Genomic DNA, 17816 nt, shown 5'->3' on the forward strand with positions numbered 1-17816 from the left:
ATATATATATATATATATATATATATATATATACACGTATTTTAGGGCTGTCAAAATTATCCCATTAAAGTAAATTCATTTTAAAGTGACCCTCCACTTTTTTTGGAAAATAGGCTCATTTTCCAGCTCCCCTAGAGTTACACTTATTTTTAATTTACCAAAAATAGTCCCCGTGGTAACTTTCAATAGCTGGGGACTATGTTCGGGCAGTGCTTAATATCACTACGCCTGCTGCATCCATGGTACGGCAGCAAAGTCCTTGATTATTACGCCAAAATGAGTATAGTTCCTAGCCATATCTGCCTAGAAAATCACAACTTTTAATTTTCCGTCGGTCTTAGTACACGATGTAACTACAGAAGAGTCAAGTTTTAAATAGAAAAAATATCAAAACTCTTTATTTTTGAGCGCGATGCTAATGGTTCAATAAGATTCAATGGATTGTGCTAAGCTAAAAGTTGTACCATCAGACCCGGAGATCGACTGAATGGATTCCAAAATGGTAAAAATCAAATGTTTAACTCTAGGGGAGCTGGAAAATGTCAATCAAACAATAAAAGAAAGAAAAAACTTTAACATATATTGATATTGTTTTTCACTTTGTGTGTTGCAAATCTTTTAGTTTTACCAGTGATTTTAAGGTATGAATGCAGTGATTTTGTTTTTAAACCTTAAAAAATCTTTTAACTGGATTTTTTTCTAAATGAACTTTTCTGACTGTTTCACTTATAATAAACATACATTTGCATTTCGCATCCACATTTGTCCATGCCTATGTTGATTAGAGTATTAAAAACTTGAAAAGTGTTTAATGAAGGTAAATATAGAACAGATAAAAATCTGCGATTAAGTTGCGATTAATCACGAGTTAACTCATGACAATCATGCAATTTTTTTATTTACCGAAAGTAGTCCCCTCGGTAACTTTCAATAGCAGGGGACTATTTTCAGGCAGTGTGTAATATCACTGCGCCTGCTGCATCCATGGTACGGCAGCAAAGTCTTGATTATTATGCCGGAATAAGAGTATAGTTCCTAGCCATATCTGCCTAGAAAATCTCAACTTTTAATTTTCTGTCAGTCTTAGTACACAATGTAACTACAGAAGAGTCAAGTTTTAAAAAGAAAAAATATCCAAACTCTTTGGTTATTTTTTTAAGCGCGATGCTAATGGTCTAATCAGACTCAATGGATTATGCTAAGCTATGCTAAAAGTAGTAGTGTCAGACCCGGAGATCGACAAAAAGGATTCCAAAACAGAAAAAATCAAATGTTAAACTCAAATATTTTAATCGATTGACAGCCCTAATATATTTATATTTTCACATACCTGTGTCTTGCGGATTCGCAAGTCTGCAGACGATCTGTTCAAACCTTCCTCCTGCTCGATACTTTGTTCGATTGCTAAAGAATTGAGAGAAATATGCTGAATACAATAAATTGTTATAGCAAAAAGCCTTATATTTTTATGTGCTTAATTATATACTTTGTGTATGGTAAACGTTATCACTTCAACATACTTTACGTACTGTATAAACATCTCATATAGCAGATGTCTCACCCTGGTTACCTGGTTACAACAATTTACCAAGGTTTCACAGCAACTAGCAGATAATTAAATTCACAGATGACACAAAAGTAATTGGTTGACTGAGCTGCTACAATGCAAGTGCATATAAACAAGGTATCAGACAAAATGGAGTAATAACAAGTCTCTTAATCTCAGAAGGACAATGTATCTATTCAATGTTTCCAATATTGTCCACTTCAGGGCACAATGGGGTTCCCATTCCCTTTAGTTCAGGTGGAGCTGTGTGCACCATCACTGCAAGCATGTAAATGGTGAACAAATGTAGGATGGGACTTTATGTTATCTTTTGAGTATTGAAATAAAACGAACAAAACCTGCTGCTTTGAGATTGGATGCATAGAAAGAAAGTTATTACATGTTGATGAAAGATTACAAATGCAAACGTTAACTGAAGAATGATCCGCAATAGACTAAAGATTGTTTATAAATAAAGTTACGGGGTCAGATGCGATTTGTGTTGCCTAAAGAGGACATTGTATTAGAGATGTGCTACACTTACTAGTTCACATGCTTGCAGAGTTCAGATATGCTTTCTTCTCCCATTTATAAATTATTAATAAGACATGTCGTGGAAAACAAGATTTTTCTGCTCTTCCACAATAAAAGTTTTATGCACTATGTAGTCACACTGTAATGTTCCCAATGCAAAGCCCCCTCCCTCTTCACCTAAAACATTTACTAAAACCATTAATTGACGATTGAGCTAATCGATTTGGGAAAGGACATTCGCCTTCTGGAAAGCATTAAAATGGTCCAAATGAGTCATCAACATTTTTCATTCTTTTTGTCAAACCATTAGAATTACACAGCCTGATCTCATAAGAAATTTGTACATATTTTACGAGTTGGCTAATTCTTATGAATTAGTACGAAGTTAATCATGCAAAAACATACGATTATCATAAAAAAACAATAACGAAACCCTGCCCCTAACCCCAACGTCACAGGGGTCAAGACAAATCATTAAAAAATTTAAAATGTAAATGTAAAATGTAAAATATGTACGAATTGCCACGACATAGCGTTGGATTACACTAGAATACAGACATCACATAGGCAACTATACTCTTAAAAATGCTGGGTTATTTTTTTAACCCAGTAGGGGTGTCACGGTTCTTTTAAATCCTCGATTCGATTACATTTTCGATTCTAAGACACGATTCGATTCTTGGTTTTTAAATTACATTTTTTTTGAAAGACAAAAAATTATATGCCATTATTATTATAGTTTCACGTTAACATGCACATTGCGTGCTTTTCCTCGCATGGGGGTTTTGTGGTCTTTACTCACGCAAGAGAGCTTGTAGAGGATTCCTTCTTGCACGCACATGGACTTACTGCACGCGTCTTGGACTCCTCCTAGCATCTGAAATAAAACCGGTGCATCAAGCAGCTGCGCTTCTCTCTGTCTCACGTGCACGCGCTCTCGCATCTGTCCAAAGTCTAAACATAAACTAAAGTAGTAATCCTTATGTATTTGTTCAGTTTAATGCGTTTCATGCGAACTGAGGCAAACTATCCCTTTTGTTTAAAATATAACCCGCTGCATCTTGGCGCCTCTCACTCTCACGCACGTGCAGAGAGAGCTGCGCTCTGTCCAAAGGCAGATCACTAGTCCAAAGGTAGTAATCCTGTTTATGATATGCATTACAAGGAGTTGTAGCAATACATCCCTCGTGTTTAAAATATAAAATGCGTTCCGCTGGACCGATGTTTTTAAAGGCACCTCTGAGAGGTTTTTTTCCCTTGCTTGACAAGCCGACCGGACGTGACATGGGGGCATGGCAGCATCGACGATCCCATTTTTTAATTCGAAGTTCGAGGTTGTGACTTAATTTCGATCGATTTAGATTTAAAATCGAAATCGTGACACCCTTATAACCCAGCGATGGGTCAAAAAGGGATAAACCTAGACGCTGGGTTAAATTAACCCAGAAAACAAGGTTGAAACAACCCAGCACATGTTAAATTACCACCCAACGGGTTGGGTTTGTCCCTTTTTGACCCAGTGCTGGGTTGCAAATGACCCAGCATTTTTTAGATCATTTTAGATAATTTTCACTTAATCACAATTTTATACCTTTTAATTTAGAGCGCACTTTATTGGCTGTCTTCTTTATGTCAGCTGTGAGGTCCTCCAACTCCTGCTTGGTTTCTTTTAAAGAAAAACAGAAAAAGAAGAGCATTAAACACATAAAATGTTAAGACATGTGTCCATGGTATAGTTTTATGTCTGCAAAATAAACTTTTGAAGAGATGCTATAAGCGCACAGACAAAACTGCTGTCTAACACTTTTAAAAATAAAGGTGTTTGGCTGTATGGATCCACAAAGAACCTTAAGCATCTATAAAACCTTTCTGTTGCACAAAAGGTATAAAAATGTAAGAAATTGGTTGTTTAAAAAAAACTAAAACCTTGTTGTTAAAACCTTCTTAGCACCTTTATTTTTAAAAGTGAATGTGCACAGTTTGCAGCTTTACACTACAAAGTGTCAATGCGTGACAGAGAGAAACCCTGTTACAGACAGATTTTGTCAGTGTACAGTACTGTATAATCTATCATTTTTTAAGATGGTTACCTAATAAAAAAAATATTGCAGCTCATATAACATAGTTGTGAGCTCTCTGTGGTTAAACTGTGGATGTGTGTCCAGACTGCGGGCTGCAGTCATGTGTTGATTGATAGCTGCTGCAGTGGTTCTCTCTCTCTCTCTCTCTCTCTCTCTCTCTCTCTCTCTCTCTCTCTCTCTAGACTCCACCTCAGCACTCCCACCCACTCCATGTTCCTCTGACTAATCTAATGCATCCCTCATTTATCCAGCCACAAAAGTTGCATGACCATGGCATTTACTCCTCTATGAGTATTAGCACCAGCATCGCTTTATCACAGCAGTGTATTTAAAATGGTGCCCTTAAAAATAATTGGCCACAATGGTTTTCGTCCTCATGTGGAGTTGCATTGGTGGGCGGGGTGCTACGATTAGATGATGCTACCCTACTAACGTTTCTGACCTTGCATTGCAGTGTTTGTTTTTGCAGATGTACACCCCTAAGCCACATACATTTTTAAAAATGAAGGTACTTTGCTATGCCATAGAAGAACCATATTTGGTTGAATGGTTCCATAAATAACCTTTAAAGGGATAGTTCACCCAAAAATGAAAATTCTGTTTATACATTTCTTTTTTCTGATGAACACAAAAGAAGATACTTTGATAATGATGGTAAGCACACAGCTGATTGTAACCAGGAAAAACAAACACGATGGTACCGTCATCTGTTTGCTTACCATCATTTATCAAAATATCGTCTTTTGTGTTCATCAGAAAAAAGAAATTAATACAGGTTTGTAACAACATGAGGATGAGAAAATGATTACAGAATTAATTTTTTTTGTGTGAAGTATCCCTTTAACATCTGAAAAATCTTTCTGTTTCCAAAAAAAGACACAGATTCCACATGATTGAATAAAGTTTTCTTGAAATGAAATTAAAAAAACCTTGTTGGATCTACGTAATTCAATTATGTACACCTGTCCAATGTGATTAAATCAAGTTTTCTTAAAATGAAATTAACTTTAATTAATGTTTTACGTAAAAAAACAGATATGTTCTTCCATGCACTGTCAAAAATAAAGGTACAAAGCTGTCACTGGGGCAGTAGCCTTTAAAAAAGGTCCTAATATGTACCATGTAGGTACAAATATGTATCTTTGAACTGCAAATATGTACCTTTGAAGTACTAATATGCACTCTTTGGGTACAAAGGTGTACCTTTTTGAAAGGGTACTGTCCCAGTGACAAATTTTTTACCTTCATTTCTGAGAGTGTGGCATTGCTGTAAAGAACCTTTTAAGCACCATTATTTTTAAGAGGGCACATTTTGAAAAACTGAAAAAAAAAAGATTGAAGTATGCGTGATAAATCGTTCATCTGTACATTGCGCAGTAATCAGTCACTTTCATTTTCGCTTCATATGCTACTGTTTTACATTTTGAGCTATGATGTGCATATTTTTTATTTAAGATATGCCGTGTTGCTGCAAGATGATTGTAAATCATTGTAATTTTACTGTCCATGCTGTTTTCAGTGTTTACCAAGCTGTGTTTATCCGTTCAGTCACTCATATCTGTTAAAATGCTGTAGTTGGGGTGTGGCCGGTTCGTCTGTCAATCGATTTAACAAAAGTGTAATGTATCTGCTGTCACTGAGTTAACATCATAATATTTGCACACTGTTGTCATTACGGCCAGATAAATGCGCTCAGTCTCTTTACTGCTTTGTGCACACGAGCCATTGTCTCGTCAGCTTTTTTCTCGTGGTCGAGAGATCGATTTTACCTACGAGGACGTATCTTGTCACACCCACCATTTTAAATGGCATGGCTAAGCACCGCTTTAATAGCTCTCTTAACATGTTTTTTGTTGTAATGCTTAGCAGCTGCCACTACAATAATAGTACTTTAAATATACACCTGAGAACTGTGCTAAACACGGCAGCCCTGGGACATGATAAATGTTACATTGAATGTTGTTTAACATGGATGTTATAATTTTTTTATTGCCTTAATGATAGTTTGCAACTCAAGCAGGCATAAACTTCATAAGTTGCAAAAGTTAGTTTTAAAATCTTAACATTATTTTCTAGTTTTAATGAAGCTGAGCTGAAAAATCTAGGATGCAAAAAAGTTTACAATATTTACTTTTCCATTTAACATTTTACTCGGCTATCTGAGCTGATAATGTCATTTGAAATACAATGATATGGATTGAAACCCCATTGTGTTATTTCATATTTTAATATAAATCAGCCTGATCTCGAATTCGTACGTATTTAACACAATCTCACCCCTAATTCCAACATCACAATGGCAATGTACTCGTACGAATTAATACGAATTAAAATACGTACGAATTGCCATGAGATTGCGTTTTATAAACACACACACACGATATAATAATACAAAAACATAAAAGTGTTGCTACAAAGTTAAGGACAGATGTAATCTTATTCCATACGTCCTTATGATGTTTGTTGATGTCTATAAAGCTGCGGTTTCTGGTTATTTGTTATTTTTGGCAAGGGATTTATGCATTATGGTTTTAGTAAGACAATACCAAATACACATTTAAATGAATACCTGAATACCAAATGAACACTAATAGCAACACTTGTGTGTATTTGTGTACAGAAAACAATCATCCAATACTAACTGCGACTGAGGAATAGTGGCATAGAAATGCAAACCGTTAAATTTTGATTTCACCCCTCAGATAAGTGAACGACCCGAAGCTAATTTTTACTTCCTAGCGTCGCTCACCCGCAGGGCAGCATGAGGAACTTTTAGGCCAGGAGTTCAGATATGCTACCATTTTGATGGGTCATTTAGTCATTTAAGCTGATTGGGTGAAATGCTTTACTGAACTACCGCAAAAGAGGCGGCTATTAGCCACCCCATAGAGCCAATGGAGGTCACATTTCTTACTCAAGGTCACAACGGCAGTCATTAGTATAGGAAAGGGGGGGGTTTCAGATGTCCTCTGCATTTACTTATTTTTTAGCAAGCTGCCTTTTCACATCTACATATTATGCTGTGTTAGCTGGTTAAAGTCGTAACATGCACAAAATAAGACAAAAATGATAGTAAATATAAAAGTTGAATTAAATAAAAAAAAATCGTTTTCACTTAAAAAAGTTGATCCAACTTTGCACTTTTTACAGTGTAATAATAATAATATAAATATTTATAAAACTATATAGTGTTTTAATAAATGCTTTGGTTTTATGAACCTGGGTTAATATAATGTAGATGCTGTGGATCAGTATTTAAAAGAGGTGACCCAGAAACTGAAATGATACTGGGATCACAGTAATGCTGTATCACTCGGGGGTGATGGACGGGATTACACCTATGGTTAGGGATCTAAGCATCTAAAACAAAGTTTGCAAGTTCAGTTCCAAGTAGAGCAACTGAGATTATAATCCTGATGTTGTGCTCTTGAAGCAACCTTATACGGTCTGGATAAACAGCGTTTAGTGTCTGTCTATCTTGTTGTATTTTTGGCCGACTAAATTCAGCTTCACAAGGAAACTGAGATAAATGGTCATTGACAGTAAACCTTAAAGATGTCTATACACGTTATGCAATTGTAATAAAAATACAAGTTCAAATACATGAAACACAGGATCTAAACACAAACACAACTGGAGGGGGATGATACAATAGGAGAAAAGCAGGAATATTGAGGCTATTTTCGAACATTTTGAAAACATTTATTAACCCCCTCATGTCATTTCATGTTTTCTTCATACTAAATGATCTTAGGCAGAATGTCTGAGCATATGTTTTCCTTACAAGAACGGTGGAAGAGGATCTGAAATTTCAAATTGTATACTGTACTGTATATTTAGCTCAACTGGTACACTGTCAGAAAAAATGGTCCCTAGATGCCCTTTCAAAAAGTACACCTTTGCACCTACTGTATAGAGTTTATTTGGTACCAAATGTATACATATCTGAACCTAAACGGTACATTTTAGGACCTTGTTAAAGGGTACTGCCCCCATGACAGCCTGGGACCATTTTTTATCTTTTTTTCGACAGTGTCACCAAGGTTGTGGGATTGATCCCCAGGGAAATGCACATCCCAGCAAGCAATAGCTGTCATTTCCCTGTCTAGATTAACTTTAGACCTGATATAGTCCGGCTATATGTAATCCACTTCTAGCCAAAATAAACTTTGGTTAAAGGCAGGGTGCACGATCTCTGAAAGCCAATGTTGACATTTGAAATAACCTAAACAAACATGCCCGTACCCCAATAGAATCTGGACCTTCTTTTGATAGACCCGCCCCACACATACGCAACCCAGGCAACGATGTCAGTTATTAGACACGCCCCTTACTGCTGATTGGCTCTTTTCCAAATATTTTTTCAAAAATCTAGCAACCCGCCTTTAAATGTGGTTAAATGTAATGTATTTTGTTTTATTAATTTATTTTATTTAAAACATTTTTGGGCTATGGTTAGACATCTATTACATTTTCACTGACAGACAAAATTTTGCCTTGTTTAAACCTAGACATGTGGGCCGTGTTTGGACGGCTATTAGACATCTTTTAAATGCAAAATTGCTTGCTGGACTGGCCTCACTTTTACTGGATAGAAAATAGCAGCTCAGACGTTTCACTGAGGAAAGAAGGTTACAACAACGTTGGGAAAAGATGATGAGAAGAAATTAATCTCTTTTTGCCAAATAATTTCTTTATGAGTGATTTTTAAACATGTTCTCCTCTTCTCAAACATCTGCATCACACTGTCAGACAGACAGACAGACAGACAGACAGACAGGCAGGCACTCAACTTCACTGCCTTCCTTTGAGGGTTCCTTCATGAAGCATCAAAACAGACATGGGAAGCAAGAAAAAACAAAAAGAAAATGTTGTTCTTACACAAGCATGCAACAGAAAAGAAAGAAACCATGCATTGAAAATAACAGAAAGAACATGCAGTCAGATGTACGGGATATATTTCTAGCAGTGTCTGTAACCAAAGCGAGTCGAGAGACATCATGTTTTAAAGATTCATCCACAGCAGAGCTGAGTCATCCGTCGGCTGTGGATGTCTTGAACTAATCAGGGCCGGTCTGAGGGCAAACTCAAGGCCTCTGAGGGCCTTCATGCTAAAAAAAAATGAAATATCAGCATTGTAATAGTTTGGCCAGCACAGAAATAGACTACAAGAAGGTATAAATACTTTTTTTTCTTTTTTACTTATACACATAATCTATTTCTGTGTTACCCAAACTTTATCAAATGGATTATCCTCCTAACAACAAATACTCTTTTTGTGTAAAGATAACAATAGACTCTGGGCCTGATCCTCAGGCGCATGTCATCAATGGTAATGAGCACAAGCACTCGCATGGGCTTCATTTATAGCGGTTCATTTCTGTGACTCAGTTCGATTGCATACATATCAACTCCAAACCGTACCCCAGACCTAGGGGTGAACGATAAACCGGTAGGTATTATAAACCTGTAGAAATGTATCAACCAGTAGAGCGTCTCTATTGAGGTTACGCGCCCACGTCACGTTACCTGTGGTCATGAAAACTTAACGTTTACACACATATTTAAAAGAAAACATCACCGTTTTTCAATGTTTTACTATGTTCCTACCTCAACTTAGACAAATTAATACATAACTATCTTTTTTCAATGCATGCACTTTTAATACAGCGCTTCTTGAATGTGTTAGCATTTAGCCTAGCCCCATTCATTCCTATGGCTCCAAATAAAAGTTTTATTTTGTGCCACCATACTTACTCATGTAACTACTCATGTAGCAGTCTTTAAATAGGGAAAACATGGCAGTGTTTGGTGGCTTTTAAATTCATCCCTGTTTGGATCCTAAGGGATGAATGGGGCTAGGCTAAATGCTAACACATTCACAAGGCGCTGTACAAAGATTAAGTGCACGCATTGAAAAAAGGTAGGTATGTATTAATTAGTCTAAGTTGAGGTAAGAATATAGTAAAAAATTGAAAAAGGGTGGTGTTTTCCTTTAAGCACTGCAGTTTAAAACAAGCTGTTGTTTTTGTGTGAAAGGAGCGCGCAAGCCGCGCATCCCCTTCTCATTGAGCTCGTAAACATGTTTGACGCTTTATTGGCCTAAATACCATACAGTATATACCCGAATATAAGACAGGGTTTTTGTACTAAAAATAGACTGAAAAATGGAGGGGGGGTCGTCTTATATTCGCGATATAGACAAATTCACGGGGAAACAGTAGAGGATGCCAACATTATAGGTTAGATGTGTTTGATTTAAAGCAGATGGTTATTTTCTATCTATCTTCACAGTACCACAGTTACATATATTCATGAGCCTACATAATTATTTCATTTTTGTGGAAAGGTTATTAATTCATTTCTGAACTCATTCATTGACAGAGTGCACTTTATTTTGTGTCAAATTAATCCAAATATTTAATAAATGATGTTAAAATGTTTTTCCATTGAAGTATCACTAGAATTTAAAAAAATATATATTTTCCGTTGAAAATCAGATTTTTTCCACAAAATCTCTATTTTTCCAAAAAAATAAGTCTGGAAAATGGGGAGGGTCGTCTTATATTCAGGGTCGTCTTATATTCGGGTATATACGGTACACAAAATGCCCGCCCGACTTAAAGAGAAAGTTACATAATAATTGCTTCTGTCTGTCACTCATGTTAATCATACAGCACTGAAAAAAAAAAATATATATATAATTTATTATCTTAAGTGAAATTTTGTTATATTTTGAAATAACAATAATTGTGAAAATTCTATGGTATCAAATATTTTAATAACAAAAAAACCTTATTAAAAGAAAAAGACAACTCTACCGTGATACAGATAGTTATTATGATATAAAATGACTCATATCATGATATAAGAATTTGGTCATATCGCCCACCCCTACCCAGACCACCATTTTTAGGCGGACTTGGGTACGTTCTGCAGGTGCGCACATGAGTTTTGTTCACATCATCCAAATGAACTGAATTCTGATGTCAATCGGACCCGGGTGTGCACTGAAAGTGCTAGTGTAAAACCCCCTGAAACATTTTGGGAGGGTTTTTCAGACGAGGTTTAGATTAAGCCAGGACTAGGGCTGAGTTATATTAGGACGCCTAGGTAGTTTTTAGAAACATACCTTACACAAAACACCACTAATTTTCATCTTGAGATAAAACAATAGCACTGATATACTTTAAGATATGTCTTATATCTTAATATATCTTTTCAGTTGAACAACCTTTGTAGTCTGAGACTATGCTTTAGCCCTGTCCAAGAAACGTGGCCCAACCGGCTGTAATACTATTGTTGCAAAAGACGCTAATGTCTTTGCCAAGTTGTAATACTCAGCAAGTCGTTTGTTGAAACCTCAACAACAGAACTGTTTCCAGTGGTGCATTTTAAGTGAAGATGAGCAAGCTTTTTTAAAGGACGTCGAGCATCACGCTCCCAAGGTGTGCTGTGGGATTGACAAAGGCACAGAGGACACGTCCTCAAACGCCTCAGAGCTGCTGCAGCTCTCTGGCGTTGTGCAGATTTCTTCTGCTTCAGTGGAAACTGACAGAAAAAGTCGCTCTTGCTCCAAGTGTGACAGAGGATGTTAAGTGAATGCAGTTATTTGTAAATGACAAACTTATGAAGCCAACTAAAGTTAAAAGAGGATATATTGTTTGATTAAACACTTTTTTTTTACATACTAATGTTGTGCTGTTCGTACACTAGATGATAGATTAATTGTTGCCTGTGAGAAGTGCATGAACTTGGTTCAAATGTTATTTTAGTCTTAAGTTTTTAAATTTGCACACAAAGTTCCTGTAGTTTAGCTGGGAGATCAGTGCATTAGCAGAAAGGTTGTGGGTTCGCATCCCAGAATAGACACATATTGATGAATTTTTTTACTTTGAATCCTATGTAAGTCACTTTGGATAACAATGTTCATAAAATGCATAAATGTTAAAGGAAAACACCACCGTTTTTCACTATTTTACTATGTTCTTACCTCAACTTAACAAATTAATACATACCTGGGTCAATGACGTGACGTTAATTATTTTGTGTCCGTATGGTTGAACTAAATATAAAAGGGTTAAAATTCACTGATCTATATAAATGACTGGATTGCACATAGAACGCTTGACGTAACTGTGTGAGGTGAAGCCAGCGCAGAGTTCGAGCCGCCATCTTGGTATACCCAACCGGCAGAGAGCGTCATTGACTTTCATTGCGTCATTGTCATTGTCAAAATCATGATCAAAATTTACCCCCTTTACAGCGTATCAGTTACACAAGGTTAATTTTTAGGATATGTGTACGTTAATTATTTGTTAATTCTGGTGTTATTTGCAGTGTTTATGTTTTAATCGGGCAGGATAATGGATTTATAAAAAAACGTTAAGGTGAGTGTGTCTGTTTCATTTGTTAATGACACAGGTATAAATAAAGTTTTTTTTGACATTCAGCTACACTGTGACGGTCAGCGTTATTTCTCTAAATAAATTTAGGTAACTTGTAAGTTTAGATAACATTATTACAAAACTAGCAAATTATTGCATGCACATACGGTACAAAGTATGATTATTTATATAGATTTCAGAATGAGCATGTTTATTGTCATTAATACTAAATATGCTGCGGTCTGTCTGCTGATCTGATACTGTAATAAAGATGAATGTATAATAACTGATTAAAACGCAAAATGTACAACTTTCAGTAAATAACTATTTACATGCTTTGGACGTTTGTGATGTAATAATGTACAGGGTAAGTTCACACATAAAAAAGAAGACGAGTAAAGGGATGTTTTATCATTAAAATCTGATAACGTCTATTGATTTAATAGAACGTTTGGGTATACCAACATGGCGGCGCGGTGGCTTCACAAGTGTGACGTCATGCGCAATCCAGTCATTTATATAGATCAGTGGTTAAAATTAGGGATGCACCGAATCCAGCCGAATACTGGGCTTTTTGACGGAGTTCGGGTTCGGCCGAATCTTAGATTTTTTTTCCACCGAACCCTAGGCTTGCGCTACGCTGGGCGCTGTCACGTAGCCGTTGATTACACACATCGGGTGCTGACGTGGAGATAATCATTTTTTTTCGGTGGGCCTTAGGGGCGGTTCACATTTCGTGGACGCACCTGGAAAAAACTAGCGGATCACAACGCATCGCTTTCATTATGCATAGGCTTATGGTAATTGTCAAAATAGTTTTTCCCACTTGTCATTCTTTTTTACAGTTACAAATTAAATAAAATGAAAAATACACTGTTGTGGACGTTGTTTACTTCATTAATGTGTTTTACTGTATTAATGGAATAAGGATGCGAGTAGGATTCAGTATTCGGTTTTGGCCGTATCTTAAACAGTGGATTCGGTATTCGGCCTAACCCAAAAATTCTGGATTCGGTGCATCCCTAGTTAAAATTTCGAAATAAATTTGCAGATTACTTGCATACATTCTCTTTTTTGAGGACCAAGTGTAAAATTTCTAGTTTTATTTCATTTTGAAAGAATATTTGGGGGATAAATGCAAAAATGTCAGTGTGGTGTCACCGGTCTGTGTCAATTTGTGTAACTAGTATTTTTTTAAAGGAAAATATAAATATATTCATAAAAAATGTGGAATAAAATATAATCATCTAGTTTAGTGTAATAAGATTTTTTTACATACATTTTTACATCATTTTTGTAACATTTAGAAAACAGAGCTGTTTTCAGCATATGTCCGGACAAATACAAAAACGCATTAAAATGTACATTTAGAAATGACTAATTAAATAATATTTTTTTTATGATGATTACACTTACATGCCATCAAGGTGGATTAAATATTTAATATTTCTCATTCTTTTGCGCAATTGGCGGTTACCATTTGACATTTTCAGGTACATTCAGTCTTAACTTTCATAAAAATGGTGCAAACAGGGATGAATTTAGAAGCCACCAACCACTTCCATGTTTTCCCTATTTAAATATACATTTTAAAGCAGATATAAATGAGAACTAGATTGTATGGCGGACGAGCACTTAGCACTTTAACCTCGGGCGCAGTAATATTGATGGAATTTTGAGTAGTCAGGAGTGATGATGTCGAGGTCGAAGTGCTTCAAACTAAGTGCTCTTCCGCCATACAATATAGTTGTCATTTTTATCCGCTTAAAAAATCGCCACGTTTTATTTTGTGCCATACTTACTTGTGTTACTACTCATGTAACAGTCTTTAAATAGGGAAAACATGGAAGTGTTTGATGGCTTCTAAAATCATAAGGAATGAATGGGGCTAAGCTAAATGCTAACACATCCACGACACGCTGTACAAAGATTAAGTGCACGCATTGAAAAAAGATACGTATGTATTAATTTGTTGAGGTAGGAGTAAAATATTGAAAAACTGTGGCGGCTTCCCTTAAAATAAAACATAGCCCCATTGTAACCTCGCATATGCCTGTTTGTGAACCTCTGATCTATTATATAGTATTTACCTTTCCTTAACCTTTGTTACATTAAATACTGCTGATTTTGTATTACAAGAAAAAAAGATTTGCACAGCAAAAACCATGGCCAAAATCATACAGTGCGCCCCCAGCTTCACTTACAGTTGTCTTGCAAATGGACTATATCTAAAAAAACTTAGATGCAATGAACAAATGTTTAGCACCTTACTGATTTGGCAGTTGACTTACCGCAAAGCAGCACTATTATAAGAACAAGTTGCTCTGTTAGAATGACCTCACACATTAGTCACACAAAATACAGTAATAAATTACACTCCTAGACTTTTGCCGTAAGTAAAGAGTGTTGCTGGGAAAAGATGACGTAGGATTTTTAGGAGTGAAAGAAACAGGCGTTGTAGATGGAGTGTGGGTTGCTGCTCTATGAGTTGTGTGGGTTTGATCTAAAACACACTTGGAGCAATGTGCCAGCATTGCCTCTTGTAGAGTGGGTGGCACAAATGCAAGGTAGTGAAGAAATGCTCGAATAGGTTTTCATCGAATGTGCTCATTTATCCGACCACAGGACTGCGATGAAGTCACATTTAGCTTTTTTGAATTTTGCTCCTCTGACATTTTTGCATTGTCACAGTGCATGACATAACCTTTTCATTTTAACGTTGTAGAGTCTGTCCATACAAACGCGTAGTGTAAGTGTAAAATATTGATAAAAATTAACATTTACTCAGGCTCATGTCATTTCGAAGGCGCATGACTTTTGCAGAATTAAAAAAGTTGAAGGAATGTATTGGGCTCTTTTTAATATAACAGTGGCGGCTCGTGACGATCCGAGGGACCCAAATTCAAAATATGTGTTCGGAGTGTCATGTGTGTTGCTTGCGTTTTCAAAATATGTGTTTGTTGCGTCATTTGAACCATTGTCAAAATAAGTGCCTGCTACACACGTGTCAAAACCGTTTATGATAAAAGAGACGCTCACGTTAACAAAATACACGCAAGACACTCCCTTAACACGAAACTCTGATTACGCATGAGATTATGCGAGTATCTGGCAAACGCGAGCGTCTCTTTTATCATAAACCCTTTAGACGCGTCTGCAGCAGGCACTTATTTTGGCAAGACACGTGATGCACACGGGATCTCCCGATGCGCAGAACACATATTTTGGAATAAGGAACCACACACGACGGGCTACATACATGTTGTGACGTCGCATTGAGCGCCCTCGAAAAAAAAGTCACGGGCCGCCACTGCAATAAAATGAAAGTAGAGCTGCAACAACTAATATTTGATGATGAAAATAGCATTCAACGAACGTCATTATCGATTAGTCTGGTCTGTGACATTACTTGCCCACCGTCCTATCGCAAGCTGTGTGGTTATAAAGTCAGGTATAATATAGTATAGCAAAGTAAAGTAAGACATATCCAGTATTTCCAGTGCATTGCTTTTATATTATGCAGAGATATGCATTTATGTTTTCTGTTTCTGTATACTATATATTAAACTAAATGGATGGATGGATCCTGGAGGGAGATATGGGGGAGGTAAAACATGTTGAATTTGCACAATTTTATTAAAGTATCCCAAAGTCTTTCTCATAAAGTATCAGGCTCGGCATAACACAATAACGCAATAAAAAAGGCTATTTTTAAATCTTCTTAGATAGAAAGGAGTGCTGCTCAAGAAAAACATGCTTTGGATAATAATTAAATAAATATGTAGGGCTTGGTAAATCCTCAACGCAATAATGTTGCAGTTATCAAGTGTATTTCAGTTAGCAGGAATGATATTAACCCTAAGACCGAAGTATGGTCAATTTTTTACATGAGGGTCCACGTACCGTAGGCGCATTGTCAGATTTTTCACGCATGCACCTACAGGAGAATGTAGTATGTATATAGCCTGCAAGATGCATTGCATTTTGTCGCAATGCGCATGCATCCAACGTCTATGTACACACACACAATTCAAATAAACTATACTTTGCAAGGCTGTGCATTCGACCGTGCACAACCAGTTATGTAAAAAACAGACTATACTATATACAGGCTTTATTCTTCATTAAATAACAAGTACCATAAGTTTCTTTCCACATGATTCTGGAGGTTATATTTCGATTTTTTCTGATATTAAGCATGTATGCCTAAAGATTCTCCCCACAAATATGTGTGCACGTTATTATAAAACATTGTTCTCAATGGTACTGAATGCTGATTGGTTAAACTCACTTTCATCAGGGTTGGGTGCTGCTAGAATCGCGCTGTGCTGCTTCTTCACCTGTTCCACATCCTCTGACAGCTTTTCAATACAGCCACGGATCTCCTCCACCTGTCAGGAGATTATGCATTACAAAGTGCTTGACATAATTTAGATGTGTAACATTCATGCCCATTCAAAACATGTTCTGCCAAGTGGATTTTAAATTATACAAATGGACCTTGTATGCTCTATAAGATGCTAGATGTGATTCACAGTTCAGTAAGTTCAACTTCACAGTTTGCGCTCCCCAAATTGCCTAACCTGAAACTGTGTTCTTTTGGTGCCAAACAAAACTGACATGTTACATTTTAAAATTATATGTTAAAAATGGTTTTCTTTATTCTTTTGAGCATGCCTTATCTCGCCTCGGGCACCTAGCGAGTGCCAGTGGTGCCTATCCGAAACAACAGGTGCAGGATGTTTGTAGCTGAATCCTCTGACATTTGCTCAGAGTTAAACTCACCTGTTCAAAGAATTCATCCATAAAGTGGTCTCGGTCAACATGAACGACTTCCTCATCATCATCACTGTCCTTAGCCTGTAAAACAAGACAGCGGTTAGGATTGTAATAACGTCGAAGCAATTAATGTTTCATCTTTAAAGATTCTTTTCTTTAAAGATTTTGAATCGTCGATCGTGCCACCCAACGTACATTGACCATTTCACACCTGGAGATTTAGTGATATCAGACCGCTCATCCGAGCTTCTTTATTGGTGCACCTTAAAGGTTTCACATGATAAAATAACTAATGAAATATTTAATCTCAAATCAATATTTTGTGTATTTAATTTGAATTTATTATGTGGCAAGTAGCTGAGTAATAAGTGGGATAATGTACATTCAGCTGGTCGTTATCGCAAAACAAACCCCTTTAGGGTGATACGAGACCCCTGCACTTCACGAGAACTTTATCTTTCATTAGCGGATAGGCATTAATGGTTCGTC

General features: G+C 36.5%; 1 protein-coding gene across 1 annotated transcript in view; it reads right to left on the bottom strand.

The window, feature by feature from the left end:
* Positions 1-17816, bottom strand: part of stx1b (syntaxin 1B) — a 53929-nt gene that overhangs the window by 14723 nt on the left and 21390 nt on the right. Inside the window, exons 2-5 of the mRNA XM_065286107.2 lie at positions 17334-17408; positions 16840-16939; positions 3672-3746; positions 1331-1404 (exon numbers count right to left, since the gene is read on the bottom strand). Of these exons, the coding sequence (XP_065142179.1) occupies positions 1331-1404; positions 3672-3746; positions 16840-16939; positions 17334-17408 (324 nt within the window). The remainder of the gene's footprint in view (positions 1-1330; positions 1405-3671; positions 3747-16839; positions 16940-17333; positions 17409-17816) is intronic.

The sequence above is a fragment of the Paramisgurnus dabryanus genome, chromosome 19, assembly GCF_030506205.2.
Source record: "Paramisgurnus dabryanus chromosome 19, PD_genome_1.1, whole genome shotgun sequence".
NCBI lineage: Eukaryota > Metazoa > Chordata > Actinopteri > Cypriniformes > Cobitidae > Paramisgurnus > Paramisgurnus dabryanus.